Below are 17,371 nucleotides of genomic sequence, written 5' to 3' on the forward strand. Positions count from 1 at the left end.
AGTTTGGGCTATCTGCAGCCAGTTAAGGTTCCATTTCCAGTTTGGGTCGGGGTTTTGGTGCTGGCTCTGGCTCTGGTTCTGGTTCTGGGGCTGGGCCTGGGCATGGCTCTCTCTCGCGGTCTGTATCAGTATATCAGTGTTTGAACTGATAATGTCCCAAGATAATAAGCGATAATAATTTGAATTTTTCAGTAATTCCTTAAGTTTGGACGAACAGCGGCATGGAATCTAATCACAGTTGGTGAGTGTAACTGGGATTTTCAACATGGAAACATTGCCTTTGCGCGTTCGTCCCGAAACGAAAGTAAGATTTAAGGATATAAATCTGTGAAAAAGTGTTATAATAACCACAAAAATAAATCAATTTTGGATTAGTGAACGGCCGGCTATCCACAAAGTGCATCTACCGAAATCAGTCGTTTATATAAGAGCTTCCAATGAATTGTGGATTATTTAACGTGTGTTTCGGGAATTGAAAATTTGATCTTTGACTCATCGATAAGATACTACTGTGCCCTGTGTATAAATTCCAGCTGCTAAAGCAGCGCTCAAGTAACACTTGAGAAAGCGAAAGTCAACTATGGAAGTTAATTAACGATCCGCTGATTAGATTAGAATATGCTTATTAACTACTGCCTGATACGACAAAGGCACCTCAAATTTTATTTCCAAGAAATCGCCATACACCCATGAGGTGCAGTTTTCGGGCCGAGTATAACCATTTTCCCCATCGATCTTATCCATCTGTTTGGCTATGAAAGCTTGTGTTCCTCTTCGAAAGTTCAATTCGAACCTGGTGACATTCTTTTTCATTCGAGTTGCTGATGTGGATGTGGATGTAGCCCCCTTCGTGTCACTTTGAGGCCTGGCTGCTTCTTCCTCGTTTTCGTTATCTTAAGTACACATTCTGAGGTACAAACGTCAGTTGGCGATAAGGCCACGAAAAAACAGCAACACCACCCGAAGAAGACATCAAAAAGCAGTCAAGTCAACAACAACCAGAAAGAACCGAGGAGCGCAGGGGGATCCGACTGCTCTAAATGCAATCTGTTTGCACAACACCGACCCGAACCCATACCCATATATGGTATATGGTCTACCTATACCTGGCTGCCCGAAATCGGGATATTTTCAGCATTTTCACGCTAAACAAATCAGGCAGATGTCAAACATTTAATTAGGTGCACCGCAGCCTAGAAAAACCAGGGAAAACGCGAACTTCTTATGCACAATATATGGTATATAGGCGGCGGGAAATCGAGCGACTTACATAACTCAGCTGAGCTGCTTGGCGGCTTCAGTTTCTGCATATGGTAAATACCATTATCAAATCATATTATCTTATTTATAAGCATTATCGTGCCACAGATACAGATTGCCTATCTATGGAATGGGCATGTAAAAAAATCATATATACTCAGATATCTTACCGAGTGCGGTTATTTCGTTGCTGGCACAGTAAGTTTTGCACTTTCCATTAAAACGCGCTCCGTTCCCCAGCCAACCGTGTCGCAATTATAAGGCAATAATTATGCATTATAGTATTGAACGAAAGAAGCCAGATCGTAAAGTGACGAACCAGAAAAGTGCTAAAATAAAAATGAGTAACAAAACGCGTCTAATAAAACAAATACAGCCATAAAATGCCATGCGCAGGCCGAACATGAATTCATCGTAAATTACGGGCAACAAGTGTGTGTACTAAAATCGTAAAAGCTGCCTGAAAATACTATATAGGCAAACAAAAGAAGTGCGAATTAAGCCCACTGTGAAGTGTGGCCGTTCTAGTCCTCAAATAGACCAGTGAACTTAGTGCCTTGAAGTCGCCGGAAAAACCATGAAATTTCGGTACATTGCTAGTTTTATCCCGCTTCCGATTTCAAAATTATATCTCCTTGGTGTCACTTGGTACCAGTATTCAACAATTTTGTGATATCAACATCTATTTTTATAATTTCTTGCGAAACTCCATCATTTTATTATTTTGATATGGGTTGAAACATTTTGAAGAAAGCCCATTCGTATGTTTATCATTGTGAGTTAGCAAGAACACCCAAAATTAAAGAAATAAATTGAAATAAACATACACACATACATATGTATATCGGCTTTATGCCATTGTTATATATCTAACCTAGTTTGTGCACAAATACTTGCCTTGTGTACGCAGCAAACATAAAAGTCTAAGCTCTTATAAGAGTCAACAAATTCAGCCCAATTATTACCAAAGTTGCCATGACTAAGTAAATTAGGGTTACTAATAGGTATGTACCAATAAGAGGCTTTTTTTACTGTCAACCATTTTGAAAATTTCTCACCACCATTCAAAGTAGTGATTTTCTAAAGTTATACATTTTTTTTATGTTTAAACGTTGACAAAGACGAGGGAAACACATTTACATTTTAAACAGTTCCCGAAAGATTGATAGGCAAACTTTATCTTATCGTTCATGATTTGATATCGTGCAAGACAAGGGAATGTGCTTGGCATTATCATTTCTGCATTATCTGCTCAAGCTTTGAATGTGAAACCCTGACCCGGGAGCCAAAAAACTAGCAATCTGTTGAGTGAAAGTTGTGCGAATATAGCTGAGCAACGACCGTTAAGATCTTAAAAAGACGTGTTATCCGTATAAGCAATTGTATGAAGAAAGGCGGCCTTTTTGCAATTCATTTTGAAGCCCAATGATGTTGCCTACAGAAGTAATTTATGGTGGTTGATGGACTTTATTTCACGGCTAATCAACAAGGGGAATCAATCAAATTTCTGGAGGGAACCTCCTCAGCACCACTTGAGTTGTGCACGAGCCATTTCAGCCAGCGGCACTCGCGACATGCCCAACTTTTGTACAGTCACGTAGTCAGGCGCGGCTGCTATCCACCACCCACCACCCACCAGCCACCTAGTACCTCCCACTGCCACCCACCAGCTCCACCTCGACATTTACCGCAGACCCTCCCTGTGGATCCCCACAACGCGACGAGCAAACAACCCTAGCAATAAACAAAAACTGTTTTGCCACATGAAATGACTTTCAGATTTTGTTGCTGTTGTCGTTTTGTAACGCGTGACTCCCATAAAAAACAAGAACAACAACGGCAACGCAACCAGCGTACTCAAAGTTTATTAAAAAAGAAATAGAGCGAAAAATATAAATAGAGGGAGAGGGCCAGGGAGTGACAGAGACAGAACGGAGGGGACTCAGCAATGCGACGTTATCTTATCACTGAAAATGTCGCTTTCGTAAATGGCGGCGCACAAAATAATATAATACACACTCACTCACCCCACCGTACATCCCCCAACACATACATACATACTCCTCTGCTATATTATTCTCGTCCGTAATTGTTCAATTCTAGAGTGGCTCTGAGTGGAAGACGTCCACTCTAAATATTTCCTAAAAATTAGTTATTTTATTAAAGTATAGCTAAGGTTCCCAAATGTTTGAGAAATTTGTGATTTCCCCTAAAAGCGCTTTGTAAGCACTTTACATTCATAAAAAATAATAAACACCTATCCAATATGTAAAAAACAAAATATCTACCCTTTTATTTCTATTTTCTATTTTTTCTTCGGGTAGCTGGTTTTTTCCATTATTCTTTAATGATATTCTGATATTCATTTTTTTTTTTTTAATTACCATTTAAACTAAATAGAACTAACCACTACTAACTTACTATACGGGCCAATTTTACTTTACATGTAAAGTAGAAATATGTAGCATACTTACAAGGGCACGCATTCGAACCAAAATTAAAGTGTATACTTTCAGGATGTGTGCAACACTTAAGGCATAGGCGATCTTGATTTACTTACCAACACTAAAAAACAAATTACTCAGTAATATTCCACATACGCCCCGTTAAAACATTCCTTGACCGAAATTGTATCAAAAAACTTTAAAAAAGCTTTAGAACATTTCAGGGACAATTGTCTTTTATTAATTCAAGAGAAATAAAATTAATATTGCAAAGATGATGTAAAAAAATATACCAGACTAAAACTTAAATTGCATTATATATATATCGGTATTGCTATAGAAAATAGATAAATTAATAACTAATTGCATGAGATTGTTGGTTACTTCGATTGTTTTTGTTTTTCGTTTTCAATTGTCTTTTTTGTTTGACTTAACTAAAATTTGTGGCTAATATCTAAGTGGAATTTGATTGTAAGAAATCTCAAATGGTATTCGATTTGATAACAAAATTTAAATGATTAGTCTTAGCCTAGTTTCGGAATCGATTTCATGCTGTTAACATTTTGCTAACAATTAAACTACTAGTATAACAAATTTCGAGTAGTGGACCGTTAAAATTCGACGAAAATGTAAATGTCAATCGACTTAGACCGTATGTACAACTAGTGATTCGATAGATTTTAGATAGACGAGTGTTCTTTAAGAACTGCTCTTGGTATACAGGCTATAAATTCTTTGGAGCTATGAGATTAATGTAACAACAGAATCTTTGGTCATGGCGACATACAGCGTGTCGCTCCTACTCCATCTTCACCACTGTTTCCCGGTCAACGCCAAACTTGTGCATCGCATAGTTGGTCACATGCTGCTCATGTTGAACCAAAAGGCCAGCAGTCTGCTGCTGCAGCTGTTGCTGCTGCTGCTGATGTCTTTGGAAGGCGGCCAGTTCGTAGTGCTCGTCCAGCGAGGCTGATCGGCTGAGCATTATCTCCCCATGCTGCTGCTGTTGCTGTTGCGACTGATCCATCTCCTCCATCTTGATGAGAGCGGGCTGCTCATCCTCCTCCGGGGTCAGGTAGTAAGGTGGTGAGGCTCTCGTGGGCTTGCACAGCGCCTGGTGATACGGATTCTGCAGACTAATAATGTTGCTGTGACTCAGGGACGATAATGTGCTCGATGCCGTGGTCGGTGTTGAGGTGACCATAAGTCCCGCCGACGCCGTGGAGCAGTTGGCCTGGGAGGTGAGCGACAAGGCCTCCGTCTTGATCGCCGCCGCCGCCGCTGCCGCTGCTGCTGCTGCCGCCGTAATGGAGTTCGGCAGCAGTTGGGCCAGCAACTGGTGGTCGCTGGTGGAGCCGCTGTTGCTCAGTTGCTGAGCTTGCAGATATTTCTGTATAAGTTTGGTGTTATTCTCAGTGCTACTATTGTTGTTGTTGAAGAGAGTGCTATTGTTGTTGTTGTTGTTATTGTGGAGCTGATGAGTAGGCGATGGGGTGTTGAAGATGGATGTGGGCGTGCTGGGTGAGTGCTGCAAGCTGCAGGATTGCTGCTGCTGATGCTGCTGCTGCATGTTGATGGGCGACATTTGGTAGTTTGAGTTGGGCGACATGTCCAGCCCGGAGCAGAGCTGCTGCTGTTGCTGCTGATGTGGATGAGTCTGATGCTGATGCGACATGGCTGATGGCGACAATGAGGAGGAACCCATGCTATGGGGCGAGCTGGCCGCCGATGAGTGCTGATCAGCCATTAGCAGCTGCTGCTGCTGCTGCTGCTGCTGCTGCTGGTACTGCGGAAGCTGTTGCTGCGGCTGCGATGAGTATGAGTTGTATGGTTTCAGATCAAGCTGTGGCTTCATATCTGACCAGGTGAGCGGGGAACAAAGAGAAAGCAAACATCACTAATTAGGCATGCACATGGAATGAAAAGTCGCCGGAACTCACCGTCATTGACATCCATCTGGCTGCTGTCCAGGACGCCAACCCCAACGCCAACGTTGTGGCAACTGGTCGCCATTGCACCACTTTCCATGGTGGCATTCGCAGCGTTCTTCAACTTGGTCTTGGACTTCTCGCTCTTCGTGCCCTTGGGCTTGCGCTTGCGTTTCTGTAAGATAATATTATATAGTTATAATAATAGTTATAATATTGTTATGGTGTACGAATTCATATGCCATGTTAGCGAGCTGTAATCCTAATAATTTCCCTATAGTTAACCAAAATTAACTTAAAATTAAGAATAATATGAAATGGTATTTATGTTAATAACTTTGGTAAAACTAAAGTATAATTTTAAAGTCTCAAATATTTAAGATATGGAGGATACATTGAAAAAACACGCAATGGCAAGACTTCTACAAAAATTGTTATCTCATATGTATTACTTGAGTCAAATATTTTATTATTATTAATATAACTTCCTTTTCAAGCAAATAAATAGGAATGAACTTTCAGCTGAAATGTGTTATTATATGGATGACTTACCTGTATGGTGTCCTTTTTCATGGTCAGTGGCCGTGGGACACTGTGGAGCTTATAGTACAGGCCGCAGGCATTGCAGACGGGCTCTCCGGCGGGATTGCGGCGCCACAACGACGTGTGGGTGGTGTGGCAGTTGGAGCAGGAAAGTCCGGCTCGCTTTGAGGCGCTCTAGATGTAGCAACAAGAAATCAATCAATTAGTTAGGACTAGATGCGCTCAGGAAGCAGTAGCTTTTCGTGTGGAACAACGTTTTCTATGGCAACTCAGTGGCCAAGGAGATTTACGGGTGTACGGATCTACAGATCTACGGGTTTACGGGTTAGTCAAAGGTGGTTAGCATCGATTCTGGGCTAGGTTAGTGACTACTTGCTCTGCTCTGTTAGTTAGTTTTGCTATTCACAAGGGTTTCGGTTGGTTGGTTGGGTTTTGGTATGGGTTTGGTTTGGTTTGGTTTGGTTTTGTTTGATTTGGTTTGGTTTTTGGTTTCGGTATCGGTAATTAATGGGCGACCTACCAAGCGTCTCGAATTGGCGCGACTAACGTGCTCGTCGAGCGTCGTCGCTGCAGTTGCTGCCGTTCCCGACGCCACCGCCGAAGTCGCCGAGGTTGCATTCGAGCCTGGACAGGAGTAGGAGCTGGCGGCACCACTCGTGTTGGCCTTACTACGGCCACCGCCGCCCACATTAAATGAGTTGGTTTTAAAGAAATCCCCGCCTGATTCAGCGGCCACTGGAATTGAGCAATCAGAATGTTTTTGGTTGTAGTACACAAGAAGCAGATGCAGATGCAGATTGATCAGATTTTCTCTGTTTTTGATGTCACTTTTCGATTAAACTAGTTGGCATTGCGTAATAAATAATAAATTCAATTAATTTTTTCACTCTCTTGGAGCTTTGGAGCTTTGCTGGGGGGCGGGGGAAGGTGGGGCGGTGGTGCTGAGGCTGGCGGATGCGGATTTCTATAAGTTAGGAGTACCCACTACCCACTAAACACTGAGAGGTCGCACACAGAAATTTTGTTCCACACAAAAGCGTTTGGTTTGATTGATTGGTATTGGTTAGTATTAATTGCTGGTGGTAGTTTTGTGATTTTGTGAATTTGTTTTAGACATTTACCAATCTTCTAGGCTGTTTAATTAGGGGTCGATTCATGCCGTTCATTTTTATGTACAAGCCGCAGGCATTGCACAAATAGTGTCCCGTGTTATCGCGTCGCCATAATGGGGTTGAAATCGCACCACAATTGACACATTCTCGCCCCTCAGTGAAATAATCGGCATCGAATAATGCTTCAAAGATTGACATAGAAATATCGAAATAAGTCATAAGGTTTTTGCAAGGTGTTTGAGTTGATTTGGTTTTGCAATGTTTGCTGTTTTTGCATTTGGGTATTGTGTGTGTTTTTAATATTTAGATTTGCTTTTGTGGTGTCTTTTTGTTGGTTTGATTTTATCTCAAGAGTTGAAATAAAATTAATTGAATTTATTATAGAGACGTAGGCTTAACACTAAGTATATAAATAATAAAAATGTACTAGAAATGCAGTGTATGGGCATTACAACAGCTGCTTACAGTTGGCCACCAGTTGCTGACCCAGTTTGGTCTTGGTTTGCTCAGGTTATGCAAATATGGGATTCCTTCTCGCATGGTGTGCGTGTGAAGTTCTACCTAAAACCCTCTCCATTTCGTTTTCCCCGACAAAGGAGGCAAACAATTGGAAAGGATTTTGGTCTGTATGTACGTTTGCTTATGTTATGAGTGCTTATGTCCTAGTCTAGACTAATTCTTTGTTTTCCGATCCAAACAGTAACTTACTTGCTGACAATGATGCCGAGGCGGAGAGATAGGCTCCAGTGGTCCCATCCACTGCGGCTGCGGCTGCTGCATTAGCAGCCGTAATGGCCCGCCCATTCCGTATCACATTCGAGACCACGCCGGCTCCGACTCCGACACTCAACTGCGCCTGACCGGAGGCGGAGGTGGGGTAGCTTAAGGGATCGAACCAGGTATCGCTCTGCAAGTGAGTGGGGTGTTTGCAGGTCAGTGGGGAGCTCAGAGCAATCATGGAAGTGGGGGCAGCACTCACCTGACCGCGATAATTGGCCATCTGAGCGTAACGTTCTCCCGAGCCACTGTTGGGGTATGCGATCCGCTGGAAGGCTGGCAGAGTACCACCTCCCCCGCCGCCACTGTGGCTGCTTCTTGGCGATCCGTAGCAGTCCTCCAAGGAGCTGTTGTGTCCATTGACCGCCGCCGTTGCCGCAGCCACCGCTGCCGCCGGCGAGTGGTGCAGACCCGCTGGTCCCGGACTGCTGCTGCTGGAGTTGTGGTGCTGATTGTGGTGATGGTGCTGCTGCTGCTGCTGCTGCTGCTGCAGTTGCTGCTGCTGGTGTTGCTGATGTGGCTGTTGCTGCTGTGGCTGATGGTGCTGCTGCTGGAGGTGGGCGTGCGTCTGGTTGGGCGACTGCATGCCGTACTGAATGCCATTGGCTGTCTGGGTGAGTAAAGAGCCAGCATAGACAGAGCTGGTAATCAAAAAAGAAGAGGGACATAAGGAAATTAGATACTTTTGTCATGTCATTGCCGTGGGATATGCAGTTATACCTATAACAATAGTTCTTCAGATACATATTATTGTAATTCGAGAAGAACATTTTAATAATTTGTTAAATTTGTATGCCCAGATTAACGAAAACTTTTGACGCGTTTAAAATCGCTGGGCACACGTTCGCACGCGTTACGCTCGCGTTTTTAGCCGCACTGGTGCTGTTATTCTCGCTATAGAATCGCACTGTTACTGTTGGGAATACGAGGCGCTATTAACATTTCCTGGGTTTTGTTTACTTTACAATAATGAGTTGGTTTTGCTTGGGACGGACCACCAGCGTCCAGTTTTTGGCATGTTTGCAGTTGAGCCTGTGCGGGTGTGGCCATAAAACTTTTAATTAAAGAATAAAAGTGTTTGCAGCGTTGTTTACCCCACAAAATAAAAACGTACGTATTCTTTTGTTTGTTACCCTTAGCCAACAGTAGCCTGTGCAAATATTTTTGCCAAGACCCGGAAAGACATTCAATAAACAATGATGGGGGACAACAAATTGCTGCACACGCAAAACTTTCGTATGGCCACCGATCTTGCAGAGACTAGCGATCAAGGATCGACTTTTTGGAGCTCTCTTTTCCACAGGTGCACACTTATAACGCACTGGACGGGATAGGTCCTTTTTTGAAAATCAATCGATTGCCTGGCGTAACCAGTTGTTGTTTTTTTTTTGAAAGGTAAAACTATCTATTTATACTGGAAATCCGCGCAAGTGCTCAACTCAGCTCAGCTCAGCATTAGCGTTTTCATTTTCGTTTTGATTTATTTCTAGTTTAGTTTTCAGTTTTATTTCGGGCCGAGTTCTCTGGATGACGAGATGAAGGTGGAGATGGAGATGGAGACCGAGACCGAGAAGAAAGCACAACCGAATCGGGGCACGCGCGTTTGCATAATGACTTGAGTCGGGTTTAGTTTTATGCCAATGCAGTTGCAGTTGCAGTTGTCGCTGCTGTTGCTGCTGCTGCGCTGCTGCAACTGCGATTGCTGTTGTTGTTGCAGTGAGCGTTGGCCCAAAGCAATCCACCTCACTACACACACACAATGTGATCAAGTGACTAAAAAATAAACTAAACCGAAAAAAAAGGCATATCTTTGTATGCATTCAATTATCAAACAAACGGCTTGCAAGTAATTTACTCTTTGCTGCCAGAATTTATACGGCCAAGTCTGTTGCAGCTAGATGCGCACGCTCTCTGATAAGAGCGGCAGTATTTCCAGCCCGAGATGCCCCACAGCTATAGCCAACCCATAATATATAGCTGCATATATAGGAAGTCTGAGTGACAAGAAAAAGTGCACGACAACGATATAACTTTATCGCCGCTTTGGTTCACTTCTGTTGTTTGTCGCAGGTGAGTATTTTGCGTTGACTTCTTGTTTTTCACATACTTATGAATGTATGCATGGCGAAAATGGCATGTGAGCTGGCCAGCAGCGTGATATCTTCTTCTGGTTTCTCACTGCCACAAAAGCGAAACTGGCCAAAAAGTCACATACGAAATGCGGGGCACATCGGCGTCACCATCACCATCATCCGGCACCAGATGACGTTCTGTTACCAGATATACATACAATTGCATATCTCCGCCAACGGTGGGTATTGCGAAAATAGATCCGTGATGAGCAAGAAAAATCATTTTCCATAACTCTAATCTCACCGAATTGCGTTTGTAACATGTTATGCCTCTTGTTTCCCTATAAAAAGCTAACATTTCGGGCTGTTCCCCTCACATGACTTCATATACGAGTGTACTGCAACTGAATGTGCATTCATGCCTGTTTCCATATGCATATGCAAAACACGTTTTCAATTTAAATAATAACATAGGCAAAACAAACAAATACAGCAAAACACTCAAGTGTAAGGCAAAAAGTATGGATGCGAATTACCAGAAAATAGTCAAGAAAAACGCGATCGGCAATGTGCGGGTGCGTTGGGTCCGCTGCCTCCCACCGATGTATTTATAATTTTCCGAATATACGAGTATACTAACGTGCCGCTCCTGCCCCTGCTGCCGCCCTCCTGAACCCTTCAAGGTATACTGCAACTTGGGGGTTGCTGAGTCAGCAGCGGCTGCCCTGAACACGAAAAAATAGAGTCTGGCCAAGCATTTGAGGCTGTTTCTGTTTCTGTTTCTGAGGGCTCCAGTTTGGGTTTCGTTCGGGGGTTTCTATGTCACGGGATGGCTTTGGGTTACCCCAGCTCTCCAACAGTCACACACTCGAAAGGTATCCTCACCGAAAGCAATAGAGCTTGCAACCCGAGCACCCAAAACAAGCTAGAAAAATGCGCTACAATTGCAATTTGCATTTACTGTTTTTTTTCGGCTCTGAAGAGTCGCCGAGTTTCGACTGCACGATCAAATGCGGGTCGCGCCCCCTTTTTTTTGGCCTTTAGGAGCTAGCTTGCCACAGTCTGTGGCACGTGCTAGTTTTGGGCCAAATGTGGCAGCAACCTGGACACGTGCAGTACTAGCTGTTGCCGCATGCTGGTCGGAAAAACTAACAAACTTAGTGAACTTAGTGAACCATTTAGATTTCCTGCATCTGGCGGGGAAGTCGGTTCTGCTCGGACTAGGATCACAAAACGGGAAAACTCATGAGTCAGAAAAGCCATGCGTCAATAATTAAGACATTGCATATTCTTGTTTACGAAATTTGAGCGGCAATTTGTATATATTCTGCTGAGTTCGAGCTTGCAGATGATTTCTTTAGGGGAAGGCAGAGGCGACGCTATGAGAGGCCAAGTGCAAATCCTTCTTATTTGTTGTCTCGCACTGTTTACTTTGGTTGTGGACAAGGTTAGTTTTTCTAATAGAAGCCGAACAACATTTTTAAATTATCGGAAAGATGACAAGATATATGTCTAAAGACTCCATTAGTCAAAATAAAAATCAATCTCCGAACTTTAAAAAAACAAACTTTAAAAGGAAGGAAAGGGTTTCCTTAAAGATGAAATAAAATTTTCGTCATGCCGAATATCCGAACTCAAACCTTATTTTAACTTTTTTTTTAAAGAAACATCAACTTTAAAATTAATTGAAGTTTCGGTTTGGTTTTCCGTACCTACATCTACTTCCCTGAACCAAATGTCCTGCCCCACTGGCCCAGCTCCACTGAAGGCGTCATACTCGGAATGCTCCTCACTTGAGACATCTGCGAGGGCTTCACAACTGTGTTTTGTTTATGTTTTTGTTGTCCCGCTGGAAACACATTCTTGGAGCAGAACTAACTTGGTGTCTAGATGAAAGTGGAACAGATTTTCGCATTCCGCATATTGAGTAAACCACCTGGGAATGCCATAACGCCATACCCATAACCGACTGTATTTGGGTATGGATTTAGGATTGCGAGAGACGGCGGAAAAGACGAGACCGAAGTCCGAGCTTTGGAACCAATACCCACAATGGGGGTTTCTGTTCGGTTCGTCACTCCGCCCGAGAAATCGCGCCAAGGCGGGAGAAATATGAATCAGCCGGCGCGGTTCTCTGTTAGGTGATCGCTGATCGCTGATCGGAGCTCCGATCATGACTTTTAACGGTGTCGCCAAGCGGGCGATAGGCACGTGCGCTCGCCCGCTTCGTGATAGTGAGCTCATTATAGTGCTCCGCGGCAAGACTCACCTGTTCTGCAAGCTGCTGCCGAGCTGGGCGGCCGCAAAGTAGGCGTCGTTCTCCGGCGAGAGGCTATCACGCTGGTTGGCGGTGGTCAGCTGGGTGAAGCTCTGCAGGGTTGACAGTGCATGCGAGGACGATGGAGAGTCCCTGCCGCCAGAACTGGTGGAATTGTTGTGGTGGTGGTGATGTTGCTGCTGCTGCTGTTGCTGGTGGTAAAGTTGCTGCTGCTGCTGGTGATGCAGTTGCTGCTGGTGCTGCTGCTGCTGGTGGAGTTGCTCGTGGGCGAGGGCATAGGGACTGGGGTCCTTCAGCGTATGCAGATCGGACACTGAGGTCAGCACATGGTAGTCGGTGCTGTGGCCATCGTCGAAGCACTCGTCCTTCAGCGTGTCCTGGATGACCTCGTCAATGTTGGACGTGGTGCCCTGAGACGCCGCTGCTGCTGCAGCCGCCGCCGCGGCCAAATGCTCGTGGCTGGCCATGCCCACGCCCACGCCGCCACCGCCTCCGGTGTACACGCTGTAGAATGCAAAGTTGTTCCGCATTATGGGATCCGTGCTGGCGTAGTGCTCGTAGAGCTGGGTGGGCGGATGATGGCTGGGCGGATAGGGGAACTGCCCGAAGAGGTGGTGATGCGAGGCTGCTGCCGCTGCCGCCGCTGCTGCTGCCGCTGATCCGTTGGTCAGGTCATAGGCCAGCCAACTGGCCTGGTGTTGCTCCTGCACCGCCTGCTGTTGCTGCTGCTGCTGTTGCTGTTGCGCCTGATGATGTTGCTCCTGCTGATGGTGGCTTATTAATTGCTGGCTGAGAAACTGCTGCTGTTGCTCGTAGATTTGGGCTTGTTGTTGCTGCTGTTGCTGTTGAACCTCCGACTGATGGTAGCTTATCACTTTTGTTTTAACACTTTCACTCGCGTCGTTCTGCGCTTTACTATTATTATTATTAGTATTTATCGCACTTGGATCGTCATCGATCGCTGCTTCAGATGTTGCTGCTGTGTCGCTTGCTGCTGCTGTTGCTATTTCTGTTGCTGTAACTGTTGATATCGATGTTGATGATGGTGTTGCTGTTGCCGACGCGTTAGCTGTGGTAACCGCTTGCCTTGCTGTTTCGCTGACAACTGAAGTGAGAGCCTGCGAGCGAGCGGACTCAAGTGACGATAAATTCGCTGCGGCGGGCGTTGCTGCCGCAGTCGGCGTCGCTGCTTCTCCGTTCTCCGTTTCGATCGCTATTGCCGTCTCTTTCGCTGCTTCATTTGATCCTGTTGCTCCCGCTGTTGTTGTTGCCGCTATAGCTGTTGCTGTTGTCGTTGCTGCAGTGGTTGCCGCTCGTCCTGCCTGCCGCTTGTTGTTGTTGGACTTGGCTGTGCGGATCTTACTGTCCGCGGCATTCGTAAGCAGACTACCGCCGCCCGTCTTGGCCCCCGATCCCAATCCAGATCCCGACCCTATCAATGCTCCTCCCGCCGCTGCCTTCTCCTTGGGCTTTGTCGTTTTCGTCATGATTCCGACGCTGCACACGATTATCCGGATTCTACGCCGTAATCCACGTACGTGTCCGTATCCGGCGCGATTTTCACACAAACTGATTTGATTTCAGTGGCTTGCGGTTCGAAATTCGAAATACGGAACCGAAAAGCAACATGAAAAAATAAAGCTCGTTAAAATTGTTTTTTAGAAAACCAAATCGAGAACAAATCTCAGCGAGCATCCTCTCTCCCTCTCGCCATCTCTGTCCATTGATTACAGTTGCGTTTGCTTAGCGCTTTGCTCCACATGCCGTTACATGAGCGCCACTCGTAATCGCAAATTGGTGCACGGAAAGAAATATTAGTATCATCTCAAATTTGATCATTGTCTTAGGATCATGTACTTATTCATATATTATTCATGTATTTATTTCTTTATATAAAGCAAACTTAAGATTGAAATCCATAAGCCACCTAACTAACACGAGCATAGTGAAATATTTTATTGTATAAAATATATAAAAAAATACTAAATAAATATAATAAATTTTAGAAATAAATATAAATCAAAAAATGTATATACTTTTATCACAATGTTCCTAAATATTCCATATTTCAATAGGGATCAATTTAAGTTCGAAAAATATGTATGTTTTCGTTTCGTGTACAGCTTGAAATATTTCGAAATGTTCTATTCGAGCTCTACGCTCTCCCAATCGTCCACTCTCTCCTTCTCTTTTTGGGGATCCCTCTCTTTGGCTCCGCTCTTCCTTCGCTTGCTATTCGTATGTGCATGCTCCTAATGCCTGCCTTATCGCACTTACTGCCTCCGCATGGGGCTGCGTTGCTCCGCCTCTCACTACAGCAGCAGCAACAACAGGCGTGGAAAGTTGGAGAAGGGGTGGGTAGGGCGCAGGCCGAGGTAGAGGCCATGCCGGAATGCTTTTGTTGTTGTTGCTGGGGCGGCCTCAACTGTTGCTCGATTGGTGTTGTTGTGGTCGCTGTTGTTGTGGTTGGTTGACTGTTGGCTGCCAGCGACCGCAAAAAGTACACACAAAATCTGAAAAGAAAATGAAAAAATAATCCATATATATTAAGTAACGTTTAAAATGTAAGAAATTTTAACTTAGAATGAGATTAACAAAATTTTAATTTTTGCTTAGCAATTTCTATTTAACAGAACTTTTAAAATGTATGAATAGTGTAAGGCAATCACGAAGTATAATTCTGCAAACATTTAAAACAAACATTAAAACAATATTAAAACATAAAAAACAATATTTTTATGTACATACACTCTAATCTAAAAAGATTCTAATTTTAAACGGCAAAAAGAAACCATAAAACTTAAAAACAAACAAATTAAATTTACATATACATTCATACATAGTTATAAGAAACAAAAACACCAAAACAGTAATTAAAATATGGTACATCTGGCCATTCAATATGTATTGCAAAATGTTCGAAATGCGATTGGATTTAATTAAACTTAAAATATAATTCCATACAAGGAGCAAAATAAATCGCCCTTCGCTTAAGTCCATTACTTTCGTCGTGGCTAATGGCCGCAATACTCTTCACAGTTAGTTCTACAATTCAATCGTGAAATTGACGCATAAATCAGACCGACTTATGAGAGACCCAATATGAAAATTCTCAAAAATTTCAAAATAACATGCATATAGGACTGGGGACCCCAGAACCCCAGGACCCAGACACACTTTCATGCCTATCGCGAGGACGAGAACATTAAAATCCAACCGGGACGCGTGTAGAATTTCAGGACCGGGGCAAAGGACAAATCTCGCGGCGAGACAAGTGAACGTGAGAAAAATGCAGGGGAAAGAAAGACTTTCCCCAGGAGTCCGTCTGCGTTGCCCTTGCAAATTCCCGAGACGTCGCGCCAAAATACATAAAACAATGCACTTGAGCTCCGCTGTAATGGCTGATTAAAAAATTGTTACATTTGAACCAGGACGAGTCGTAAAACGATTTTCGAGTGGGATCTTGGGTGAATGAGGCTGGGGCGGTGTTTTTATGGCATTTTTATCGTCATTTGAATAGGCGGCACCAACGATCTGTTTGGACATTTTGGGAACGTTTTAACGATCGTTGATCAATTGGAGTACATAGTGGGCGACATACTCAAGTGCTTCGCTTCCAAAACCAAAACCAAAACCAGAACCGAATTCGATTTTGAATGCTACATGCATACAACGCCAAACACAGGCGACATGCGCACTCGTTCATAGACATAAATCGCTTAACCTTTGTCGGTATTAAAATCAAATAAGTGTACGTTATTAAATATACGAAAAATCGAAGCTGATAAGCTGCTCTTGGGATCGCTTGAAAGCCGAGCTGAAGTGGGAAACTAGACCGGACCTTTCCCTAGACACATGGGGACTGAGGTTGACGCCTCTCCGCGATCGCCTCATTTATTCATATATATATTTTTCAAATAATTTATTCACATGTTTTTTGTTCGCGTTCGGTTGGCCCAGCACTCTCCTTCGGGATCGGACGAATTTCAATTTTTCTACCGAGACAAAAACAAGTATTTCGAAATGTTCGATTCGAGCTCATTGGCTGCATGTGCCTGGGCTCCATAATGGAACTTTAACCTTGAAATTATTAATTGCCAACTTTGAAAAGCTGGCACCGACGTCACACGGGGTGATCAACTCAATATAACATGCGATTCGCGCATGTCTAGAACCTAAATGTCTAGAACCAAATAGACACAATTAATTACAAATAAAATGAATCCAAAAAATGTTACAACATTTCTGTGTTTGCCTTACTTACAACATAACTTTGCATGCCAATACTCTACGCCAGCAATAGCTCGTTTTAGTCTTTTTTAAGCGAGCTAGAAAAGATCTGCTATAGCTGAAATATAATCAAAGGAGTTTACTATCTGCATCTTATTTGTATTAGGAGGAACTGCTCCACACTTGTAACTTTCTCACACTTCAATTCTGTGCTTACCTAGCCGTGCTGCACATGCGAGTTGACCCTCTTTTCACTGTGACCCCAAGCTGGCAGTGTTATGCTTAGTTAGGTCTGATAAGTCGCGGTTCTATAAACGAAATGCATTGAGCACACATGCAAATAACGGCATGCGGCCTTAAAGCCACGACTCCAATAGTGAAATACGCATTAAAATGTGAGTCAGGGCTGGGGCTAAGTGCCCCGCCCTTTTGAAAGTTCCGAGGAGCGGGCCATTGAGATGTGTGTGGCGAAGATTCGGACGGGCATGTAGTGTCAACAAACATGAGGATCTCCCTCCAGAGCGATCTCCCGGAGCGATAAATCACCAGAGATGCTATGCTAATGATGTGATTTATTACAAGTCCTTGGGAAAGGATAATCTTGTGGGTCCGCGGGCTAGGAGGTGCACTGTTTCACACTCGATCTCCGATTGTCAATGGGCCGTGGCACAGCTCTCTGGTTTTCGTTGGGGAACACATATCGTATAGCCATTGTTTATGGCGAAAA

The 17,371-nt window shown here is 43.9% G+C and overlaps 1 protein-coding gene across 3 annotated transcripts; it reads right to left on the reverse strand.

The window, feature by feature from the left end:
- Positions 1-3,918: 3,918 nt before the first annotated feature.
- LOC6553272 (box A-binding factor) lies at positions 3,919-14,170 on the reverse strand. Of its 3 annotated transcripts, none has more exons than XM_001980095.3 (7): positions 12,406-14,170; positions 8,267-8,705; positions 7,996-8,194; positions 6,696-6,910; positions 6,185-6,349; positions 5,645-5,807; positions 3,919-5,561 (listed from the first exon to the last, which is right to left on the reverse strand). In XM_001980095.3, exons 1-7 carry the CDS (start codon positions 13,899-13,901, stop codon positions 4,504-4,506), a joined length of 3,735 nt encoding a protein of 1,244 aa, XP_001980131.1. In that variant the 5' UTR covers positions 13,902-14,170; the 3' UTR covers positions 3,919-4,503. The 3 variants fall into 3 exon arrangements, with proteins under 3 accessions (XP_001980131.1, XP_015009826.1, XP_026831812.1); XM_015154340.2 differs by lacking the exon at positions 6,696-6,910 and adding an exon at positions 7,297-7,469; XM_026976011.1 differs by having other exon boundaries at positions 4,772-5,094; positions 12,406-14,168.
- Positions 14,171-17,371: the final 3,201 nt, after the last annotated feature.

Source organism: Drosophila erecta, unplaced genomic scaffold (genome assembly GCF_003286155.1).
Source record: "Drosophila erecta strain 14021-0224.00,06,07 unplaced genomic scaffold, DereRS2 tig00000000-arrow-pilon, whole genome shotgun sequence".
NCBI lineage: Eukaryota > Metazoa > Arthropoda > Insecta > Diptera > Drosophilidae > Drosophila > Drosophila erecta.